Here is a 25167-nt window from a genome sequence, read left to right on the forward strand (position 1 = left end):
AATTTCCCGTAAACATGTATAATTTTAGTAGGAAAACATTATATTTAATGTCTAATGATGTTATATCTATGAATAGTAATAAGATAATAGGGTAAAGGGAACGAGGGAGATGAGTAGAAATTAAGTAGATTTAAAAAATTAATTATTGACCACACTAATTTTAAGTAAAGGATTAGTATAGAGAGTTGACCAAGTGCTACAATGTGTTGTTTGTAGCAAAGCTCACCAACTACCTTCTTTAGTTTGGTCCATCCCGTTGGGCGCCACCACACTCAGCTACCAAGAAACAACCCAAATGCATTCTTCCACGTGTCACAATCCCAGGCTAAGTTCCAATCCAACGACGCTAACTCATTTTCAACAAACCCCATTTCGCATTCCCTTCAGCTACCTACCAAACACCGTTGCATGACACCACACGAACCAGACCTCTATATAACTCTCCAACCAAACTCTCTCCTCTCAGGAAATCCTCAAACACATAAACTCATAAGCATTTCCTCTCTCTCTTTACAAAACTCATCTCCATTTTTTCATTCTCTTCATTCTATCAACATGGAAGCAACTACCCTTACCAACGGTCACCAAAACGGTTCCTTCTGCTTGCCGTCCGCCAAGAGCAGTGATCCGCTGAATTGGGGAACGGCCGCGGAGGCGCTCAAGGGGAGCCACCTCGACGAGGTCAAGCGCATGGTGGCCGAATACCGTCAGCCGCTGGTCCGCCTCGGTGGCGAGACGCTCACCATCGCTCAGGTGGCGGCGGTGTCTGCACATGACCAAGGCGTGAGGGTGGAGCTGTCGGAGTCCGCTCGGGAAGGTGTTAAGGCGAGCAGTGACTGGGTGATGAACAGCATGAACAATGGCACTGACAGTTACGGCGTCACCACCGGCTTCGGTGCCACCTCACACCGCCGAACCAAAGAAGGTGGTGCTCTGCAGAAAGAACTTATCAGGTGACTAACTAACTAACTCTACTCTACTCTACTCCCCACCTCTCTGTATTTATACACACACATACACTCTACGTATATATACATATACGTTTCGTAGTCGAATGTAGTTTCTGGGTACGGTACTCTTCGGGTTACCTATAATCTAACCGTTTCATAAATTACTAGACTTAAAAGTAACGTTAGGTAACTTTACTTGCGTATTTGTTGATATTGGATTTTTAGTTTATCATTGAATTTTCATATTTTTTATTAAAAATAAATTGTAATAAAGTTTTTTTAAAGATTTTTTTATTTTTTAAAATAAGTAAAAGAATTGGAAACTTAGAGTGTTGGCCTACTGTAGAACACAAAATTTATATCATTCTATTACTGCTTTTATGTGTATATTCATTCTATGATGAAGAAACATATTTTCTTAGAAGGTATTGTGGAAAACAGTGATGAAAGGGTTTGGGAGTTTGAGACGGAGAAAAAAAAAAGCATGTAATTTATTAGCATGGCATCTTAAGTAGGGGAAGGGTTGGTGACACCTCGTATTATTGCAACCCATGTTTGACTCAAGTTCTTCCCATTGATGTCATTTTCTCATTTTCTTTTCTTTTATTTTATTTTAAATTGGACGGCTCTCACCTAACTTTACCCATGTTGGAAAATTGCCATCAAACTACCACTTACACTTCCTCAGCTAAAAAGATTATTCAACTTTTATATCAACGATATCAAAAGTGAAAAGGTTTTATGCTAAAAGTACTGTTGCAAAAATGAATATTTTTTATTCCAAAATATAAGTTTTTACATTATCTTTCTTAGTTATGAATTCTCACTTACTTGAATTATCTGACTCTTATCTTAAATGTTTTTGTATTAATTGTATTTAAACATATAGGTAGCGCTTTCTTCAACGTGAATTTACTTTATGATTAATTTAAAACAGGAATTCCTAATTCTGATTCTTTTATTATCAGGTTTTTAAACGCTGGAATATTTGGAAATGGGACTGAATCATGCCACACACTGCCACACACAGCAACTAGAGCAGCCATGCTAGTGAGGATCAACACTCTTCTTCAAGGCTACTCAGGCATCAGATTCGAAATCTTAGAAGCAATCACCAAGCTCCTTAACAACAACGTTACCCCATGTTTGCCACTTCGTGGTACAATCACGGCTTCTGGAGATCTTGTTCCACTTTCCTATATTGCTGGTTTGCTAACTGGCAGACCTAACTCCAAAGCTGTTGGACCTTCTGGAGAAGTACTTAATGCCAAGCAAGCTTTTGAATCGGCTAACATCAATTCTGCCTTCTTTGAATTGCAACCCAAGGAAGGCCTTGCCCTCGTTAATGGCACGGCTGTCGGTTCTGGCTTAGCTTCTATTGTTCTCTTTGATGCAAATATACTGGCTGTGTTGTCTGAAGTTCTATCAGCCATTTTTGCCGAAGTGATGCAAGGGAAGCCTGAGTTCACCGATCATTTGACACACAAATTAAAGCACCACCCTGGTCAGATTGAGGCTGCTGCCATCATGGAGCACATTTTGGATGGAAGTTCCTACATGAAGGATGCCAAGAAACTGCACGAAATAGATCCTTTGCAAAAGCCAAAACAAGATAGATATGCCCTCAGAACTTCACCACAGTGGCTTGGTCCTCTCATTGAAGTGATTCGTTTCTCCACCAAGTCAATTGAGAGAGAGATTAACTCTGTGAATGACAACCCTCTTATTGATGTTTCAAGGAACAAGGCACTGCATGGTGGTAATTTCCAAGGAACCCCAATCGGAGTCTCCATGGACAACACACGTTTGGCTCTTGCATCTATTGGAAAACTCATGTTTGCTCAATTCTCCGAGCTTGTCAACGATTTTTACAACAACGGTCTGCCTTCGAATCTCACTGCTAGCAGAAATCCTAGCTTGGATTATGGTTTCAAGGGAGCTGAAATTGCCATGGCTTCCTATTGCTCTGAACTTCAGTATCTCGCAAATCCAGTAACAAGCCATGTCCAAAGTGCTGAGCAACACAACCAAGACGTGAACTCTCTCGGTCTGATTTCGTCCAGGAAGACAAATGAATCTATTGAGATCCTTAAGCTCATGTCTTCCACCTTCTTGATGGCACTTTGCCAAGCAATTGACTTGAGGCATTTGGAGGAGAATATGAAAAGCTCGGTCAAGAACACTGTCAGTCAAGTTTCCAAGAGGACTCTTACCACAGGTGGCAACGGAGAACTCCACCCTTCAAGATTTTGCGAAAAGGATCTACTGAAAGTGGTTGACAGGGAGTATGTATTTTCCTACATAGATGACCCATGCAGTGCTACATACCCACTGACGCAAAAACTCAGGCAAGTGCTTGTAGACCATGCCTTGGTAAATGCAGAGAATGAGAAGGACGTTAACACATCGATCTTTCAAAAGATTGCAATTTTTGAGGAGGAGTTGAAGACCATCTTGCCAAAGGAGGTTGAAAGTGCAAGGGCTGCTTATGAGAGTGGGAAAGCTGCAATTCCAAACAAGATCAAAGAATGCAGATCTTACCCACTGTACAAGTTTGTGAGAGAGGAGTTGGGGACTGGGTTGCTAACCGGAGAAAAGGTGAAGTCACCAGGTGAAGAGTTTGACAAATTATTCACTGCAATATGCCAGGGTAAAATCATCGATCCTCTTCTAGAATGCCTTGGAGAGTGGAATGGAGCTCCTCTTCCGATATGTTAATTTTACTGTCACTTTCCTAAATTTTTCTCTGTACCTATGCAAGTGAAACCATAATAAATTGGTTTGACAAGCTTTTTAAACCTTATTGTAATGTTTCCTACATGTCAAATAGGACCTTGTAATTTAATATTATAGTGAAATTTCAGTTCTTTAATAATTCGGATGACTTGAGTATATACCATATAGTTTTCTTTATTCTATGTACATCCTGTTTTCTGTTTCGACTATGTAATAATTAGATATTCTAAATTTGTTATTTTTTCTTAGTTTGCTATGATTTTGTTAGAGGTGCATACCAAGTCACCTACTAGATCTATATGTACTTTGCATTTTTTTTATGTAATGAAATATAAAAACTTTATATAATTTCTGATAGCAATGAAACCATAAGGAGAAAAGATAAAAAGCTCTTGTATTATTGCTCACTCGGCCTAAACAAAGAAGAAACCCTCATCTCATGAGATATCGTAACCTCATTCTTAATTCCCCAAAGATGTCAGCCTTTCTAACACATGTTTTTCCCTTTTCTCTATATTCTCCCTTTCTCTCTCTTCAAAACAGAAAAAAAAAAATCTTTCTATCTAGATGTGTGGAGGTGGACGCCACAAAATGGGTTTTCACTTCTTTCTTTCATAAACATTAGTAAACTTCCCATTTTGCCATTTATCCTTTAGAATTATATTCGTATCAACTACATCTCCAATAATTTTCATCTTGTCCTCAAGGTGAAGTTCAATGAAGTAACTCTCCATCTTTTGTAGAAATTCTCACGAATTTTCACACGATAGCATACCTTTTTATTTCACTAACACCTTTGCAACCTCTCCTTCCCTTTCCCTAAAAGCTAGAATCTCTTCTGATTGCATTTCCAACTCATTAGTTATACACAGAGAGGAAGTGGCTATACTGTTACTTCTATTGACACAATTGTCTTTAATAAGAAAACATGAAAAAATTGGATGGACCTGGCTATCTTATAGCAACTTCAATTTATAAGCTACCTCCCCCACTCTTTCATTGATTTCATAGGCTCATAATATCTCAAACTCAGCTTTTGATTAATTCTCTTGACTATTTTTTCTAGCTTATATGGTCGGATTTTCAAGTAAACCCAATCCCCAATCTAGAATTTCACCTTTCTTCTATGTTTGTTTGTTTGCTGCTTCATGCGATTTTGAGCTTGTAATAAGTGGTCTTTTGAGCTTGCTGTCATAGAGGACACTTCTTTCATGGGAGTAGTTGGCACATCTCCACGCACCACAGGAGAGGGATCTCACCCATAGAGGACCTAAAAGGAGTCATTTTAATAGCTTCATGGTAATTAGTATTGTACCAAAACTCAATCCAACTCAATCATCTATACCAATGCTAAGGTTTTGTCATTGTCATGCATATGAGATACGTCTCCAAGCACCTATTCACCACCTCAGTTTGACTATCCGAGGATAGTAAGCTAAGCTAAATTCAATTTAGTCCCGACCAATTTGAACAACTTTGTCCAGAAAGAACTCGTGTTGACCCGGTCTCTATTTGAAATAATTGACTCTGGAAATCCATGAGGTTTTACCACTTCCTTTAAGAATAATTCAACCACTTATTTAACACTATAAGGGTGTGTTAAGGCTAAGAAATGCACATATTTTGTGAACATGTCCACCACCACTAAAATTGTATCCATTCCTCTTGACTTAGGCAATCCTCCCACAAAATCCATGGATATATCAATCCAAATTTGTTTGGGAATTGGAAGAGGTTGTAGTAGTCCTACTAGACACAATGTTTGATACTAATTTCTCTGGAAGATCTCGCATCCTCTTACATAAGCTTGGATCTCATTCCCTCCTAATAGAATAGGTTAGATATTCTCTTATATAACCTGAAAAATCCTGAGTGGCTACCTATAGCAGTATCATGGAATTCCTTCAAGATAGAGTTATTCTTTGGAGATTGTTTAGGAATGACCAATCTACCTTGGTAATATAACTTACCCTTTTACACCTTATACTCTGGATGATTTCCTTATTTCATTGTCACTTCTTGGAGGATCTTCTTTAGTTTAGCATCCTTCGCTATTTCAATCTCCAAGTCTTCCCATCCACTAAATTGAACTGTGTTAGTGGATGAAAATTGCAGTTTACGAAACAAAGCATTTGCTGCTTATTTTCCAGTCTCGGTTTGAATCTTATTTCAAAGTCGAATCCCATGAGCTTGGATATCCACTTGTGTTGTCCCTCTCATATTAATCTTTGATCAGCCAAGAATTTTAGACTCCTTTAATTCGTGTGCACAATAAAGGGCCTTCCCAGCAAATAATGTCTCTATTTCTACACTACTATCACCACGACTATAAACTCTTTCACATACACAGACTTGCTCAATTTTTTTTTTCTGAAAGTGTGTGACTCATAAGCTACAGGTTGACCTTCTAGCATCAAAACTGCTCCTTAACCCCTAACCCAAAGCAATTGTTTCCACAACAAATAATTTTATAAAGTTTAGGACAACCAAGATTGGAACTTGAGTCATTGTTGCCTTATGCTTCTCGAAGGCTCCTTGAGCACCTTCATTCCACTGAAAGTAGTCTTTCTTTAATTGTTGAGTTAGAGGTCAAACTATTTTTCCATAGTTCTTCACAAATTTCTTGTAGTAACCCATCAGGCCCAAGAATCCTCTCAATCCTTTCACATCTTTAGAATTAGGCCAATCCAACATAGTTTGGATTTTGTTTGGGTCAGATGCCACTCCTTGGCCTGAGATGACATGAGCCAGATATTCAATACTCTTTCAGCCAAAGGAACCACTTCTTCTTATTCACCACCAGACCATGTCTTAAAGTTGTCAAAACTTGTCTCACTTTAGCCTAATGATTATTTATCTCCTTGCTATAAATTAAGATGTCATCAAAAAATGTAAGGATAAACCTTCTCAAATAAGGTCACAATACTTGATTCATGAGAGTTTCGAAGGTCGAAGGAGCATCGGTGAGTCCAAACAACATCACCAAAAACTCATAATCCCCTTCTATTCTAAATGTTGTCTTTGCCACATCTTCATCCTTCATTCTAACCTAGTGATAACTAGACTTCAAATCCAGTTTAGTAATGTGCCCCTCCTAATTCATCCAACAATTCGTCTACTACTGGAATGAGGAACTTATCAAGCACTATGAGCTTGTTCAAGGCCCTATAATCCATACAAAATCTCCATCCTCCATCTTTTTTCTTAAACAGAATAACTAGGCTACTATAAGGGCTATTGCTAAGCCTTATAACTACATCAATCATCATCTCTTTCACAAATTTCTCTATCTCATTCTTTTGATAATAGGAGTACTTGTAAGGTCTTATGTTAGGGACATGTGCTCCCTCTTTAAGAATGATGGCATGGTCGTAAGCTCTTTTAGTAGGTAGCATCGACGAAAGAGCTTTACATACGACAATGCCCTTCTTCACTCCCGCAATATTGTTGGATCGGGTTTTCGTCCATTGTCCAAGATTCTCCAATGCTGCCCCTGTGGGAATCCGAGCTGTGTTTCCGTCTCCAGTGTGGTTGATCATCCGAAAAGACTAGCTAAGCATTATTGGCTTAGTCAGCCTTTACCTGACCAACTACCTAATATTGCGTAGGCTCATCAAATAGCGCCTTTTAGCTTTCTTCATATTGGCTCGAACTGTTCGGTAATTCCCATGCATTATGCACACGTTCGCCACTTTGTTTTCACCTATTCCTATCTCTTGGGCAAGACAAGCAACCTTCACACAAGGAGCCTCTTTTTCTGTCCAGCTCCCCGAAAACAAGTTTGACTTGCATGTGTTAAGCATGTGTTAGCGTCTGCAAGTGCTCGAAATAAATCTGTAAATTCTTCCAAAGTAGAAACTACATTTGGATTTTCCAAATTTTCTCCTTCTATTTCAGTCAACCCATTAGCTTGGCATGAAAGTACATATCTTTCACCTTCATTGTGAAAGGCTTTTTTAAGTGCTTTTCATGATACTTGAGACTTGCACAGGGAAAGGTCACCTCTCAGCACCCTCTTCTCCCCTCAAGGGCCCCAAGACAACTCTAGATTTATGAAATTGGCCTTCACTTCTCCCAAACTCGATAATCAATCCATTCCCAACATCACATCGTTCCTCTCAACTCCATTATATTTTTTGTGCGTGCTTGATTAACACCCATTGCACTTCTAAATTTAGGTGCTTACACATTCCTTTATTCTTTACTTTTTCTCTTGTTCCCACCTCCGCTTCAAACTCTCGAGTGTCCTGCACTTCTAACTCCAAGAGAGTGACTAGTTTTTGTGAAAATAAAATTAGCGGAAAAGCCGCAATCCACCGGTATAAGCACACCTAGTTAGGGATGACAAAATAATATGCGTTCGCATATATCTGCGAATAAAATCTACCTGTATATTTTTTTCATGTTTTTCAGCCACCATTTTCGTTCACAGAGTTGCACCAACATAATCCATCGAACCATCATTCCTCCATGAAAACCCCAAATCACAAGACACCATGAACCACAACAACCATTAACGCACACGATCTACAAGAAAAAAAGCCCTAAATCGCACAATAAAAGTCCTAAATCGTGTTACCGCGAGAACAAAGAACAAACCACTGCAAGAATGAGGAAGGAACCACCAAACCCTAAATCGCACAATGAAAGCCCTAAATCACATCATCCAAATCAAAACAAAGACTTGGAAATTGTAAGCACAAATAGCAACACCACGAATCTACAAAAATGAAAGCCATAAATTGCACCACTGCGAGAACGAGGAATGAACCACCGCGAGAACGAATAAACCAACAAACCCTAAATCGCACAATGAAAGTCCTAAATTGTGCCACCAAAATTGAAACAAAGACTTGGAAATTCAGTCCTCCTGGCTCGTGCTGCATTCATGATGGTGGAATTTGATACCTCATGGTGGTGAAGGAACGAAGATGATGACTCCAATGGTTGTTACATTTACGGTGGTGAAGAAAGGAAGCATGTCTGGCCCCGCAATTGTGTAAGACGACCAAGTAAGTAATTATTTAAATCCTAATTCACTAATAATAATTCACGATCAAATTAAATAAAAAAAATACAAAAATTAGAAAAATGTCAAAGAAGAGTGTATCCATATGAATTAAAAGTGTTTAAAATGTAAGTATAACATATAAATAAAATAATAATGAAGAAAACACAAGTTCTTATCATATGGATTGTTTAAAAAGTATACAAAAAAGTATAACATATAAATAAAATAATAATGAAGAAAACACATAATTAAGTCCTTATCATATGGATTATGAATTTAATATTATTTTATTATTTTTACTATAATTAGTTAATTCAAGATGATAATTCCTTTAAAAAGATTTGAGTCCTAACAATATAGTAGAGTAACGTCATTATGATTATAATATTTTTTGAAATTTGCTTAGTGAGTAAACATTCAAATCAACATGATCTAATTTAGAATTCTCAATCCAATATCAAAACGAGTCTAACACATTTTTTTACATGTGAGAGTTTGTCGATCTATTTTAACACTCGGAGAGCCTTTATAAGACAACACCAGCATAATTGTTAATATTTACTCATTTTTAAACTTTTGATATTATGAGAATCTTAGGGCAACATTTGCCTATAATTATTGTTCTATAGAATCAATTATAAAATGTCTGTTGAAGTAAATTATGTGTTTATGGTTTAAAATAGTAGTCGTCCAAAAGCCATTTTAAGCATACTCGCCTATCCAATTACGTTATTATTATCCTATTTTATCGTTCTTTTATTGTAAACTTCGCATTTTTTTTTTCATAAGTTAAATGTCAAAATGCTCATGAAGTCGAAGTGTAAATACTGATATGAAAGATATGTTGCAGTCGAAAAACTATTACATTTGTTCGTTTTTGTTTTGAATCGTTTTTAGCAATAAGGTTGCAGAGAAGTATACAGAGATAAAAATATTAACGAGGTGGGTTGTGGCATTATCATTTTTTTCAGTTCATAAAGTATTTCTGAACAATATAATACTAACAAACTTAATGCAGATGATTTTCAACTATTATCCGCCCCATGTTCAAATTTTGCTTTTTATAAAGCTGTTGATTTCTCGTTTTCTTCCTTAAAATGGAATAAGACTTCAATTTTTTTATCAAGAAACTCTTCAGATTACAAGATCAACTCATAATATTAAACCTTATTAAATAATTTAAACCACTTTAAGCATTTATTTAGTGATTTTTGTATTTCTAACATAATAAATATGTTACTTTCTAACAATAATATATTTTTGCTATTTCATATGCTGGGGAGCACATAACAAAGACAATTTTGAAAGTTGTTCAGTGATATAGCATATTTACATTCATTTCACCAGACGATCACTGTGGTTCAAAATTTGGTGAACAAATACATCAGCCTAGTGAGGTAGGTACATATAGTTAGTTTTACAGGACACGCCCTACCAGCATGTTTGACTTGGTTCTTCTAAATGATACTAAGGTTGCAATTGTACATAATGTCAAGGGAAATTGCTGCATAAGATGAAGCAGCTGCAGAGGGGACAAGTACACCATAGCCATCATGGGAAATCTTGCACAACTGAATCATGGGATCAAAGCGTGCTCTTAGGGGGTTGATTTCTTCTGGAATGGCTGTCTTGTCCGAGAAATGACCATGATTTCTTCTGGATGGCCAAGGATTGTCCAAGACCATCACAGTAGGAGTCAACAAAGATGGGTTAATTTTGAGTGGACTTGATGAGAACTGGGTATTCCCTCTGCAGAAGGGAAGAAGATTACTAAGTAGATAAAGGAGTTGCATATGCATGAAACAGCAATAATAGGCACGCAAAGGTGCATTCACCACATCAATAACTATGCAGTTAAGGTACAGACTACTAAAAACTAAAAATTCAGGGTTGCTAAATAGCTGAAAGAATTATGTTTAGGAAAAACAGGGTTCATAAGTTAGAAAATGAGTCTAGACTACATTTAAACCTGGGTTGGTGAATTCCGGCCTTGGATTCTAAGGGAAAGAAGATGGGTGATTACTCATAGTAAATACGTCTCGATTATTAATATCTAGGTATATGCAATAATTATGTAGATTTTTTCCATTAGTCTCCCTAATCTGTTTCTATTCTACCTAATGACTATTATACAGTAGTAAATGGATAATTAACAGACTCAACAAATATACAAACCATGATCTCGATACCTTGTTCTGAGCATTATCCCACAGCCATTTCACAATCATCAAGCATATGGATCCAAATTTCAGCTAATTCCTCACTGCTTGACACTAATTTACATTGTGTCTCAAATTCCATTTTTTTGAGTGCTACTTCAGTATCAACATTCTGAAGCAAAATCCTGTACTTTTCACTCAATTTTTCAACTTCCAATTCATATTCAGATCGGAGCTGCAATATCTGCTTCACAGAAATAAAACGTAAGCTAGAAGGAATTTGAAGGAATCAGAATCAAAGATTATGATATTAAGAAAAATGTGGGAGTAAAGAAAGAAATGGATTGCTGCTCATACCTTCTTCTCATGTATCTTGAAGGCTTCTTCTTTATCCTTCTCTATTCTCTCCATTGCAATTAGTAGTGGATCTATGAAGGCTTCTTCATTTGTGTTCTCTGTTATCTCCATTTCATCCAGTAGTGAGTCTAGATAGACATCGTCGGATATTTCAGATGCCACGTAGTGATGTTGAATAGAATCACTGTTCATATATCCAGGAATAGTAAAGCTGTCAGGTACATGTGTCATATTTTCATTCATGGGCACACTTGTGAAGGGTTTCAGTATCACAGGTGAACCAAAGGAAGAGTTAACTGGTTCCACAGTGTTGTTTGGTGCTTCCAATATTACTTCAGCCTCGTGAATGTAACAATGATCTTCACGACTATGATTAAAAATATCATCTAGAGGCGTGACAGCACTAGCTGAATTGTGCTCCGGAAAAGATGGAATATCAGACATTGCCATCTGAAAGATACAAGAAACAGGTGTAGACGCATATGATGAGGATATTTTCAGAGCACTGCAAATAAACATCCCATGACCATTTTATCTTATTATATAAAAAAAAATTCTGTTTCTGTTAGAATAATAAAGAAAATCTTTCTTTTCAGTAACCTCTAAGTCAAACAATTCAATAGGCAGGCTATATTCCTGCGTTTAACATTATTTTAGAAATTAAATCTAGGACAGGTCAAGGTATTATTTGAACAAGAGTATAAGGAAGCAGAGTATTCCAACTATTTCCCTCAGAATTATCCAATTCTCTTCCCCTGTTAGTGTATTTATGGGTCTCTCCGGCTACTTGTAACTAACTCCTAGTAAGACTTAGTTGGATTGTAACTGTACAGAACACACCCTATTTATAAAGTCTCTCTTCCTTCTATCCTAAACCCATTATATCCTATTATTACACCCCGTTGCAGAACAACCTTGTCCTCAAGGTTGGAACTGTGAAACTTGATCTCCTGGCTCCTCTTCATCATCGTGTTATCATATGAAGGGAACCCACTGGCTACTGCCCTCCGATTCAGGTTTGGAGGCTTGGGTGGTGGCAAATCATCCTCCAATGACTTCCATTCTTCTAGGATTCTATTAGCTTCCAGCATTCTGGTCACTTCTTCTACAGAATCATACACCCTGAGAAAATGGTCTTGATGTCTTTCAATGCTTCAAGTAGCACTCTCCCCTCTGCAGGTGTATCAAGAACTACAAGCCCCCTTTGCTCCCCTTGGTGTGGCCACATCCACTGCCTTCACTATTTCAACACCACTAATCCCTTGCTCCACAACACCTTCACTATTACTTATATTATTATTATTATTCTCTTCAACACTCACCACTTTGTGCTCAATCTCTTTTCACCGATGGAAAAACTGGTTCGTGAAAGACTCTTGAATTTTGCTCGAGAACCTTCTTCATCTCCTGCTGTTGCTTCCCCGTCAACCCCTGGCAGCCACCATCTTCCTCTCTCCTTCCTATCACCCCCAAATCCCACACCAAGGTCCACGCTTCTACTTCCTTTATTTTTAACAAAGCTTCTGGCTCTACCAACCTTCTAGCTAATGTGGGATCCCCCTTGATGATTACCTTCTTCCCTCCTTGACTGAACACCATAGTTAATTTCCCTCAGTCTAGAGTTACTTCTCCCAGCTTGGCTAGCCACTCCACTCCCCAGTATTACATCAACTCCCCCTAGTTCGAATAAGTGAAACCTCTCTGCTATCTCGGTTTCCCCTATACTGATCACGACTCTCTCTCAGCAGCCCCTGTTTTTCTTCCTCTGCCCATCCCCCAAGCTCACCTAGTACGGTGGGGTATCCTCCATGGGTAAACCCAGTTCCATTACTAGTCCCTTGCCTATGAAATTGTGGCTCGCGCCACTGTCAATCAAAAATCAATACCGTTTGATCCCCTATCAGACCGTGCAGCTTCATCGTTTTTGGCTGAGTGAGGCCTCCCGCCGAGAAAGCGGACAACTCCATCTGCTTCAGGTCTAATTTTGTCTCAGCTCCTTCAGTCTCCTCTTCATCGTCCGCCAAAATAACCATCTGTAGACTCCTTTCTGGGCAATGGTGGCCTGGACCGAACGGTCCCCCACACTTGAAACACCTTCCCTCCTCTCTTCGTTTTAGGAATTTTGAGTTAAGGCAGATTCCTAGTGTTCCTCCCATTATTATCACTACCCTCCTTCCATATGGACCCCACACTCTCGACGACTCCCGATCTGCCTGAGTTATAGTGATTGGCCTCGGTTCGCTCGACGACTCCCGATCGACCTGGGTTATAGCTATTGGCCTCGGACCGCTCGGCAACTCTTGGTCGGCCTGGGTTATAGCGATTGGCATCGGACCATGTCACCTCACCACTCGTTCGTCCCCAAGACGACTGGTTCTTTGTCACGCTCCAATTCCCAGCCTTTGCCCCGCTCTAGGCCTCCTCGACATTCGTGCAATTCTCATAGCCGCCATCAATTCTTGCGGGTCATGGGGTTGTACTTGGCACCTGAGATCCTCCTGTAACCCAGCAAGAAATTAACCCAACAATTGTTCATCTGAAATTCCCTTGGTCTGTCCCACCAACTCTTCAAAATCGTGCACATAATCTTCCATTGTACCAATTTGTTTTATCGCCGCTAGTCTTTCGAAAATGCCGCCCCTATTCCTGCCTCCAAACCTGATGATCATCGCTACTCTCAAGGCTTCCCAATAATGGTTCTTGGCTTTTTCTTTCCAAAATTTGAACCAATATCCGGCACTACCCTCCATACTTATGTACGCTAGTTGCACTTTCTCCGACTCTGTCACCCCTTGGATTTCAAAGAATTTCACGGCCCGATTTATCCAGTTCAGCAAATCAAGCCCTTCAAAAACAGGTAAATCCACTCTCCTCCAATTGGGTGGCCCTTCTTGGTGTTCACCCTCTCTCTCGCCTTCGGCTTCCTCACGCCCGTCGCTCCTGTTACCATTGACAGACCCCTGGCTTCCGTCTGAATTTCATTCCAGCTCTCAGGCTCGCTCTCCCACAATTCGCATCAGTTCTTACAAATCTTTGCGCATTGTCGCCGAATCTTGACGCATTGCGGCCAATTCTTGGCGCATTGCTATCGTCTCTGCCTTCAACCCATCCATAGCAATCTCCATGTTCTCCAGCTACCCTTCAACTACATTCAACCGCCCATCAATTCTACCCTCTAATGCCCCTAATTTTCCCTCCATATCGTCCACACTCAATTGGATCTAGCAGGTCGGACCAATTGATAGGTTTCTGGACAATGAAACCTATCCAACTCCCTCACAAGCACTCAACAGTAAGACACAAATAGAATGATTAGAACTTTTGTATTAACCAAAAGAACAAATGTACACGTATAGTGATCTAACATGAGCCTAATCCCCCTCCACAGGCCAATGTCCTGTCTTTACAAAGAATACCAAAACTCCCTCCTTCCCCTGTACAGAACACACACCCTATTTATAAAGTCTCTCTTCCTTCTATCCTAAACCCATTATATCCTATTACCTTATATTCTATCAAAAATATAAAGAGCTCAATGTGATTAGAGCAAGGCAATGTTTTTGAGATTGTGAGATAGATCAAAAAGTCACAATATTATCACCCCACACTCATTGAAAGCTTGATGAAACATGAAATTGGATTTGGGTGAAATTGAAGCAAAATTGCAGCAGCAAGATCATAGGATCAAGCAAGCTTCCCAATCCAGCAAGTGGAATGTTTTATATCATTGATAGAGAATCTTATGATCCTTATTACCATCCTATGTTTTGCAATATTGCAACACCCCTCCCATCAAAGGAAGTGTAAAACTATGTTCACAAAGAGATACTAATGTGGCTGTTGTTAGAAGAAAAGGACCCCTCTAAGTGAGAGATAGGTCCTTTTTCCTTTAACATGTTGAAAAATCTCATAACAGTTGATTTTTGTTGGAAGTCTCACATCGACTAGAGATAAGACCAATTTAGAATATATATGTAGGTGTAAACCTCATCATACAAACCGGTTTTGTGAGATTAAATTAAATTTAAAGTCAACTTCTTAACACTTTTATTAAATAATAACTAAAACAGCTATATCACCTTTGCTCAAGAACATTACGCTCAACATAATTATCCAATAGAAATGTAAATGAAAACAGAAGAAAAAGGAAAGCCTAGATTGTTCTAAAAAATGTTTGACTAGAAACTAGGGTCATCTAGAAGAACGAATTAAAAACTTAACCGCCCAAGTGGTGTACATAATGACTTTTAAGTTTGTTGTCATGCTCACAAGGCAACACAAGAAATGACCACAGTTTGTTGTTTTGTTTCTAAAACACAGATTATCAATAAAAACTTGAAAAATAACACCAAAGGGCTTCTTCTACAAAAACTACTAACCAGAGGCAACGACCACAAATTAGCATCCGATGGTTGTGTATTTGGAAAGGTTGTCTCAGCAAACTTCGGACCAGTTGACTCATCACATACAGGACTCATTATACTGCCCCACTGTCTGGCCTCGGGAACAGCAGAACCAATAGAAGTTACCGCATTTGCATCATCACTGTCAAGCTGCAAAGAATGAATAGGCATATTCATAAAATTCTCAATAGCAACCAATTCATTCACTAAAATTTGAGGATCTTCAAAAACTTTGCCATCAGATTGTGTAATATCTGTACTTCTAATAGGACTCTGTTTTTCCAAATAATCAGTACGAGGGTTGACATCATTGCCCCCGTGCTCAAGAGCTGAATCTTCTGAAGTTATTAAGGGTGTAGATTCCATGACGTCGTTTTCTGAGCCAGACTCCGAGGAGAGAGCAATTGCTTTCACAGGAAAACTAGCGGGTGTCTTTGGAAATGAACAAATTTCATAAGTAGAAGTCTGGTCACATGAAACCACTGTTGTGGGAGATTTCATTTGAAGATCATGTTCTTTTGTGACAGATTTCGTGAGTTTTGTAACACGAGTATCCAGAAAACCCTTCTGCTTCACCTTGGTCAAATCATTCAGCTCGGGCATGTCATTTATACTATAGTTCTCAACACACAGTCCATTTTGTATATAATTAGATATTGTCTTTGCATGTTTCCAAAGTTCTGAGTAGACATTGGTGGCTTCCTCTTCATTGCAATTGAAATTCAAGTACAGTTTTGCTAGAGTGAGTGAAACCTTCTTATCAATGTCATGTTTCAACAAAGAAGCTGCTAGCCAACACTGAGATACAAGTTTCATCACACAACTATGATATAATGTTTAATGACTAGTAATATTTGTTTCACAAATTTTTCTCCAAACAAGGAGTAGGCACAAACAGCAGCAAGCAAAAATGATCAACCCAAAACACCTTTCGCAGCATATATGGTGCAGTTGGCAATTTAAACTCAAACATGATTTTTTACCAACCATACACTGTATTAAAGAGTGGTTTTAAGTCCAACTCAACCCCACAAAACCAACTTGTATGTTGAGATTTGCATAACACACTAATTTGAGACAGAAAAAGAGAAAATGTATGGTGAATTCTCAGCTTATTTTGAGATTGCTGGAATTCTTAATTTTCTATTTAAGAAAGCTGTGCCCTACCGAAAAAATTACGATAATTTAGCAGTCAAAACATTCATAAAAAATCACACAACTTTCCAGTAGCTTCCCAAAATTCATAATAGGTGTAGAAAATATGCTACAAAATCATAAGCTAAAAAAAATTCTCAAACAACTAACTGTTGCTAGCCATATCTAGTTTGAGACAGACATGCATATGAACAACCGGGGAGCTTAAACCAATAAACATGGACAAGGTAGTAAGAATTCAAATTATTTGCAGAATTTAAAAGAAAAAATATCACTTATAGTAGCTCCTTTCTTTCCCAAAAGATGCACAATGGTTTGTCCATAATTGAAAGACTAGCTACTAATGTTTTTTATATAAAAATTCAGAGCAAATACTAACCACAGATATTTCAAAAGCCTGTACAGTAGAAACTTCTTGGAAATTAACATTGTACTGTTTGAATATGTGCTCAAGAATCCTCTGGGCAACAACCTTGACATTTTTCTACACATGAAGAAAAGCATCGAGTTCAATTACGATCAACAAAGAACCTACAAAGCTCAAAAGCTGGTTTTATCATATTGTTAATCACCCAGCTATACTAGTTCAACTACATTGGGACCCAAAGAGAAATGAGAATAGCATAATGAGAATGCCCAGATCAGATGTTTATGTGGCCACACAAGAAAGGAGACGATATCAAATGATTATATATGGGCAGATATTGGTGCAACACTAATTCAGGAAAAGATGCAGAAAATTAGTTCAACAGATATAAAAAAGGTCAATAGAAGCAGCAGGGAGGGGAGTAGATTGCATGGTTATTTTAGTCCTGTGAAAAGGGGGAGAGAGAGAGAACAAAGGTCATTGGAAGAAGTTGTTAAAGGGAATCGTATAGTGAATAATATGTCAAAGGATTTCATATTTAACTGAGCCAAATGGCATCATGTGATTTCATATTTAGTTTACCACCCAATGGAACAACACTTTGTGTTGTAGATGATGGTGGTAAAATAAAATGATAAATCTTCCCTTTTTTCATAGCATTATTGTAGGTTTCTTATTAAGATTTAATGGGTTTGAGAATGCAAGAAAAGGAAACCTAAGGCAAAGTATAAAAATCTGCAACAAACCCATTTCACACAGAATATATATATACGCCTTATGTACCACATACTTGCATTAATAGTGTACAGCACACTTGAACATTTACCATATACCCAAGATTATTGTAAACCTGATAACTATAGGTAGTGATTCATCTTTTAGAAGGTTTTCATCAAGATATCCCACATCAGCTTGAAATAGATTAAATCCCTCTTCATAAGGCTTGGTTGATCCTTTCACCTCAGCTAGCTTTGGGTGTTAAGTTGTGCATCATTCATTTCCAATATAGTTTTATACTTGCTCCAGTCTTGACTTTAAGCCACTGCAGACTTTACGCTCCAAATATTCAATCCTATGGATGAAGGTGGATGCTAAGATGTCTCACATTGGTCAGAAAAATTGTTAGGTTTTGGGGGGAAGTTGTGCCAGTTCCTCTCTAATACTTTGGAAAGGAGAAAGGCCTGAAACTGATTTGGGTTGATTCAATGTAGTATCATTGAAAGTTTGAACCAGGACTCCTGAGAGAGTATGCTTGCACCACCATGGGGAGTCATGACTCCCCACCTGAAGGTGTTTCTAAAGTTTTAATAAAAAGAATGCATATTTAAGCAGAGGATAGTTAAGTATTGAGACCCTACCGGAAAATGTAGAATTTCACAAAGACCTGAAATATCCGACTTTGGCAAGAATTTGATACTATTTGGTCCATCAAGCAGTTTCCTTTTCTCTGAAAGTTGAATGTTTGTAGTAGTTTCTCCCGTAGTTTCATTGGCCAAAGGATGCCCTGAGGAATCAAGTAGACTAGACAAACCATTTGTACCTGAGGGCATGAAAATAAATTAGCAATAGCAAGTACCTTTTAGAACATTCCCACCACACCCTAAGAAAATAGCTCTGCCATGAATTAAACTAATGGTTTGCAAGTAAAAAGTTGGTTGAAGGAATAAATTATAAAAGTGGAAGAAAAAAGTTAGTCATACCATTTGATTTACTAGTACTATTGGAAACACTTGAATTCTTCTTGTTCCTCAATCTTGATTTCCGATATTTGGAATCACGAATTTTCTTGGACATTTTCCTGCCACCAGATTTAACAATACCATTGAACACCTTCCTAGTCTTAGGATCAATGGCATGATTTGACGGTTCCATCCCCTCTGTTTCAACAATGTCTTTGGATACTTTCCTCCTCTCGGGCTCAACTTTATCCTTGGCCAGCTTCCTCAAATTATGATCAAAATTATCCTTGGACACTTTACTCTTCTTGGAAGCATTCGATGCTGTCCTCTTTCCCATAATTGTATGACCTTCACATTCAGATTCATTTATTATGTAATCAGAATGTTTGACCCTACTCCTCATCCTCTGAGACGAAACAGACAAAAATTTCCATTGAGGATACTTTGCTTCAAGATCACTCCAGGAAAAAGCACTTGGCTCACTGCCCAGTTCCTTCATTATTCTTTCTCCTAGCAATAAAATGTTCCTCGAATATTCCCCTCCATTCTGCTGTATTGTTGATATGAATGACAATTCATGACAATCAATATCATCAGCATCACAAACCAATTGGGATGATAATTCACAGAGTACATCATGCAGAAGAGTTTGATCTGCAATGTCTGGAGTAGAAACAGCAGTTACACTGGCATGTAAATCATCCAGCTTATTGAACAGATGAGAGGTGCCCCATTTTAGAAGAGTGTGAGAAATACTATGACTAATCAACCGCACGTTACTGTCAAGTGATATACCCTCCTTTGCAAGCATTAAAATCTTTTCTTCAACAGTGTAATATGAGTACAATCTGAAAACGGTTAATTGTTTCAACTGTGTGCTGATAGACATCCTTTGTAAACCTCTTAGGTCATTTTGTGGGTCAAAATCACTGTCAAACAATATAACAATGTCCACTGAAGAAAGCTTAACACTAGGGAGACAAGCACGGTTTTCCATCAAGAAGACAAATTTACCACTGTCTCTATCATTAAATGTGTCTAAAGCAGCTTCCTTTGTTTTAGGGGTATAAGCTCTATCATATCGCACATAGCAATCTATACCAAATCTCTGACAGAGAACATCATCCAAAATATCTCCAATCGATCCAGAACCACAAGATGACTGTAGATTTTCGAAATGAAAAAGAGCTAATTGAATCCTCAAGAATCTTAAACAAACAGGTTACAACCACTACAATTAACAACCACAATATGATATACCTTGTTTTAATGAGAGCTGCAATTCTCATATTTCTAAACCCTAGACATGCAGTACAAATAATAACTAAAAAAACCAAACATTCATCTATTCACAAGGTAGAATGTATATGAAGAGACTAATGTAATATTCCTGAGTAAGTCAACATGTACGCTATATTGACATACCAATTCTCGTATTTCTAAACCATAGTCACAGTAGTTAAAATTATTAAATATAGTGAAAAGTTGTGCATGGGATTAATCTCACTTGTATAGAAAGTATAGAAAATACAGAGTACTTTATTTATAAGAAAAGAAATATAAGCTAAGCCAAAAATACAAACTAAAAAATAATAACAAAGTAACAGAAGATAAGCAACTGAATATAAAAGATAAATATAAGACATCTAAGATATGTAATAATCTAAGATATCTAACAAAATTAATAACTAAAAAAAGCCACAAAATTCATATATTCACATGGTAGATAGAATGCATAGGAAAAGAGACTATTTTCATATTCAATACAAAGTCAACAAAGACACAGTACTGACAAAGTACTTGAACTGCTTCAAGTATTTTGCATTTCATGCAAATCATACTTTGATGTCCTTGTACAAGATAACGCAATACTCACGAAGTATCTGACAATCTACTTCAGAAAACTATCAAAATTTCAGTATCAAGAAATCAAAATTGGATGACAATTTTTATATGCTAGCCATGGCCTTCATATATTTCGTGGAAAACTTTAAAGAATGCTAGTTGGACCTGATTCTATCAAAATTCCCAATAACATTCCTGACAATATTGGTTGTGCCAACCAGCATCAAAGAAAAGTCAGTAAACTCCAATCACAATTCATAGCTTAAAGTAACAACAGTGGTCGACTGAAATAATACTATACAAAATTGTTGACAATTGTATGTGCTTTTATTTTAAATTTTAAATTTAAATCAGAATTCTAGAAGATTTAGATAGCAAAGAATAGGATCAGATTATTCAGATCTGATTTGATTTTATTCTCCTTTATTTCCATCCTATCTTACCTTTATATTTATTTTGTGATCCCTGCCCAGTTCTACCTTTATAACTCTTGTAATTATGGTCAATCAAAAGTTTTGGCTCTCTTATGTAATTCCTCTCCAAAAATTACATGGTATTTGTTAAAATTATGATTGTTATTGTATTCTACAGCTTTCACTATATGTACCTAGCCTAAGGGTTGAGTGTTACATGATATACCTTTTCCTCATAATGTATTCTTCTCTCTTTCTTACATATGCATATACACACACATATATACATCAGCTAAGTTAGTACTCAGTGATTTTTATCACATCCAAATTCAAGCTGGTATCAAGAGCCCTGTCACCAGACCACCGCTATCCATTGTCTCTAGCCGTCATCATTTTGTTTGACACAATCAAGGTTAGGTGCACCTTGAGAAGTGCCACGTGACCACAACTTCGTGATGCACTGATCTCCATCAGCCCTTCACAAAGCGCATTTGTCCCACACACCACCTTCCCGGTGCTTAAATCACACCAGACCACTTCCGTTCATCTTGTTGGCATCTTCTAGGCACATTTCTGCCCTTGTCTTCCTAGTTCAACACACTTGGACAGCTGGTCAAGGCTCTCTCCTTAAATAAGTTTGTGGCTGTCTCTGGAATGGCTTCTACTATTTCAACTTCTTCTGCTGCTACTCCTACTATTACCACAGCAAAACTCAACCGGAAGAACTACTTAACTTGGTCTGCAGCATCCATGGAACTAAGGTTCCTAGGTCAAGGATACCATAATCATTTGGAAAAGGATACCACAATATTTGGAAGGGCACCCTAGTTGCAACAATACCCAAGGTATGCTATGTAAGGGAACTTATTGCTAGTTACAAGTGAAATTTGTCCTTATTCTCTACTTTCAGTTGAAAGACAGGTTTGCTAACTGGGCTACTGCTCATATAAATTCCAACCACAACAACAATCATAAACAATAATGAAAAAATAAAAAGTACTATATAAGTTAAAATGTATAGAATAAGTATATGATATTAAGATGATGGTGATGATGATAATAATATGACCTCCTACATTAACTGATTAAAACAACAACGCAATAGCAAGCAATATCTGTATTATCAGATCATCCCATAATTTTGCACTATAAGCAAAATATTAGTATGTAGATGAGTATCATATCATCAAGGTAACATGCACGATATTACAATCAAGAAATCAGCACTAGAGCTGTTAGGATATAATGTGTGCAGAATAAAAGGAAATAGATTAGGAATTAGTTATTAGTTGGTTAGTTGGTTAGGGGGGCCTTTATAAGAAGGCAGAGAGGTCTTGTGTGAGGGGACTTTTTGGATAATCTTGTAGTTTGAGCTTTGGCTCTTTGTGAAGGGGAAACCCTTGGAGGAGGGAGTGCCCTCCTATTCTTGTATTCTTTGGTTACAATAATAATACAGTTCTGTTCCCAGTAATCTGGTGAGTGAGTGTGTGCTGTTTGGAGTGATAGTTAGACTTCTTGACTAAAGAAGCCTAACAAATTGGAAAAAGTCCCCTCACACAAGACCTCCCTGTCTTCTTATAAAGGCCCCCCTAACCAACTAACAACTAATTTCTAATCTATTTCCTTTTATTTCTGCACACATTATATCCTAACAAGAGCTTTGTCAATATAACAAGTCAATGAACTCAATAATATTTCAAATGATGAACAAACAATAAATTTGAATAGATGACTACCTGGAACAATATTAACACCCTTAACCCACGACTTTTTGCTTCCAAAAGAATTTTTTCAAGAAGTAGCAGTTTTCCGCTTGCTTTTATGCCAATATCTAGATGTTCTTCAACAGGTAGACCCTTAGCAACAGAATTATGCAGTGCCGGCTCCAGGAGATAAGGGTGGTCACAGCACTATAAAATCAATTAATATATGTAACTATGATCGCATTGTTGCAATGCATTTAGTGATATAGCTTTTATAAAACTTGAAGTAATATGAAGAAAGGAATGTTGGAACTACAAGCTAATGGAAAATAAATGTGATACATGAGATTTTAGCTTATTTGAAATTGTGTTTCTTTTCGTTTCTACCTTCCTTGTTGAGATAATAAGCTCATGGAGCGCACCAAGTGTGTCGGACTTCTGGCCTGAGCATAACAAAATTAAGTTTGAAAGCAGCATTGAACAATACTGTTCAAGCTGCAAATGAGAAAGGCAGGCAGGAACCCAATACTCTACAAACCTAGTAGAGCCAGATTTGCATTTAAATACAACATATTTTTCCAATTGGCTCTTCAAATTGGAAATGCTAGCACTGAAAGAAGTTTCCATTCGAGCAATACTTGGTCCATGATGTGCAGACTTGAGGAATGAAAGCAGTTTGATATAATCATATCGATCTTCCTGAAAATACATCACATAAAAGTTAATAGGGTGGAAAATTTAAATATCAAACATAATTAGTTTATGATAAGTTCAGTGGCAAATTCTATAAATAAAGAAGGCAGCTATAACCTCCTACAGCGTGTTAATATTCTATTGGTGTATTGCGGAGCTTTGTTGCCAAGCTGATCAGAAGCAAAAAGCATAACCTCTTACAGTTGTAACCTTGTAAAACAGACTATTATTAGTCTGTGTAGGCTGTTGTTAGTTTCAGTCTTTTGGAGTTTAGGAGCAAAAAGGGTGGGACAGTTTAGGTCCTCTCGAAAGACCATTTGAAACATATGGTGCTGTATCCCTGCCACATTAGCAGTATAACAAAATCCTCAATAACATGATCCCAAGAACCTATCTTGGATCTTTTTGTAATTTTGGGTGTTCTATCAACTTGTATTCAGAGCTACCTTATTGGCCCTATGGTAGCAGCATTGGTGCTTATGATTAACACCAGAATGATTCAAGATTAGAAACCTTGGAATGCTTGTTTTCAAGAATTAGCGCATGATAGAGAAAAAGCGGATAAGGAGCAGAATGGAAAATTTAATCAGTGGGTTATCAGGGGCGATGGAAAAGATAACATGCAATGTCTGGGTCAAATCAAAATGAGTTTTAGACCCATAAATCTGGAGAAAAGGAGCAAGACTGGAGGATGCAAGGATGTTCAAGGTGGCGTAAACTTGACATCCCAATATTTGCAGGAGAAGATGCCTTTGGCTGGACCAATAGATTGGACAGATATTTTTGTCTGCAAGAAGTCTCGGAAATTGAAAAAATGCAAGCAGTGATGGTGGCTTTGGAAGGGAAGGCTCTGAACTGCTATCAATGGTGGGAATCTTGCAACCCATATCTCACTTGGGAATCTTTCAAGACAACAGTAGTGCAACGGTTTCAACCAAATATGTTGAGATATCCCTTCGAAGTGTTGTTGGCATCAAAACAAACAGGAAACGTCGAAGATTGTGGTACAATTGAGCAATATGTGGGTTTGTTAAAAGGAATTGATCAAGATTATCTGATTGGGATATTCTTGAACGAGTTACAGGATGAGATCAAGCCTGAAGTCAAGCTGTATAAACCCTCAAAACTGGCTGACCTGAAGATGACAACCCAAATGGTGGAAGATAAAATTAAAGTTTTATCTAGAGGAAAAAGTTTTATGCAAACTAAGGTTGTGACAGTATCCAAATCCAATTGGCTGACTAGAAGTTTTGCAAGAGAGGGAAATTCTCAAATGCCTGCAAGAGAAAAGGGGAAAGACGAAATAGGAGGAATAAACAATTCAGGGGGAAGAAATCAGGGTTCATAGTGAAATAGAGGGTCAACTTTTCAACGATTGATGGATGAAGAAATGCAAGACAAAATAAAAAGAGGGTTATGTTTTAGATGTGATGAGAAATATAACCCAAATCACATTTGCCGCAACAAGCAATTTCACATGTTTCTGGTTACATAAACAGCAGCAGAAGAACAAGAAGGATGGGTGGAGGAAGTGCCAGATCGAAAGATTCAAGGGGAAGAAGGGAAATCAATGCAGCTGTCTATGTTCACATTAGTTGGTATGACCACCAAGAAGTCATGGAAGGTTTGGGGATGCATTGGGCAGGATCATATTATTGTGATGATAGATTGCGGGACTTCCAATAATTTTATATCC

General features: G+C 37.7%; 2 protein-coding genes across 16 annotated transcripts in view; one reads left to right on the forward strand and one right to left on the reverse strand.

Moving 5' to 3' along the window:
* The first annotated feature begins 454 nt into the window (after nt 1-454).
* Nucleotides 455-3825, forward strand: LOC108322393 (phenylalanine ammonia-lyase class 1). Its single transcript, XM_017554466.2, has 2 exons — nt 455-953; nt 1919-3825. The coding sequence occupies exons 1-2, from the start codon at nt 556-558 to the stop codon at nt 3666-3668; spliced, it is 2148 nt and encodes a 715-aa protein (XP_017409955.2). The 5' UTR covers nt 455-555; the 3' UTR covers nt 3669-3825.
* A 6145-nt stretch (nt 3826-9970) lies between these two features.
* The window catches only part of LOC108322436 (uncharacterized), a 38450-nt gene continuing 23253 nt past the window's right edge, over nt 9971-25167 (reverse strand). For 12 of the 15 annotated variants that reach the window (XM_052872712.1, XM_017554519.2, XM_017554516.2 and 9 more), the window contains 9 exons: nt 23166-23477; nt 22812-22985; nt 18839-19979; nt 18497-18678; nt 17151-17255; nt 15593-16414; nt 11214-11663; nt 10887-11100; nt 9971-10446 (listed from right to left, as the gene is read on the reverse strand). In XM_052872712.1, the coding sequence (XP_052728672.1) occupies nt 10900-11100; nt 11214-11663; nt 15593-16414; nt 17151-17255; nt 18497-18678; nt 18839-19979; nt 22812-22985; nt 23166-23477 (3387 nt within the window). In that variant the 3' untranslated portion in view covers nt 9971-10446; nt 10887-10899. The remainder of the gene's footprint in view (nt 10447-10886; nt 11101-11213; nt 11664-15592; nt 16415-17150; nt 17256-18496; nt 18679-18838; nt 19980-22811; nt 22986-23165; nt 23478-25167) is intronic. The other 3 variants (XM_052872715.1, XM_052872716.1, XM_052872713.1) reach the window with 3 other exon arrangements.

The sequence above is a fragment of the Vigna angularis genome, chromosome 2, assembly GCF_016808095.1.
Source record: "Vigna angularis cultivar LongXiaoDou No.4 chromosome 2, ASM1680809v1, whole genome shotgun sequence".
In the NCBI taxonomy this organism is placed as follows: domain Eukaryota; kingdom Viridiplantae; phylum Streptophyta; class Magnoliopsida; order Fabales; family Fabaceae; genus Vigna; species Vigna angularis.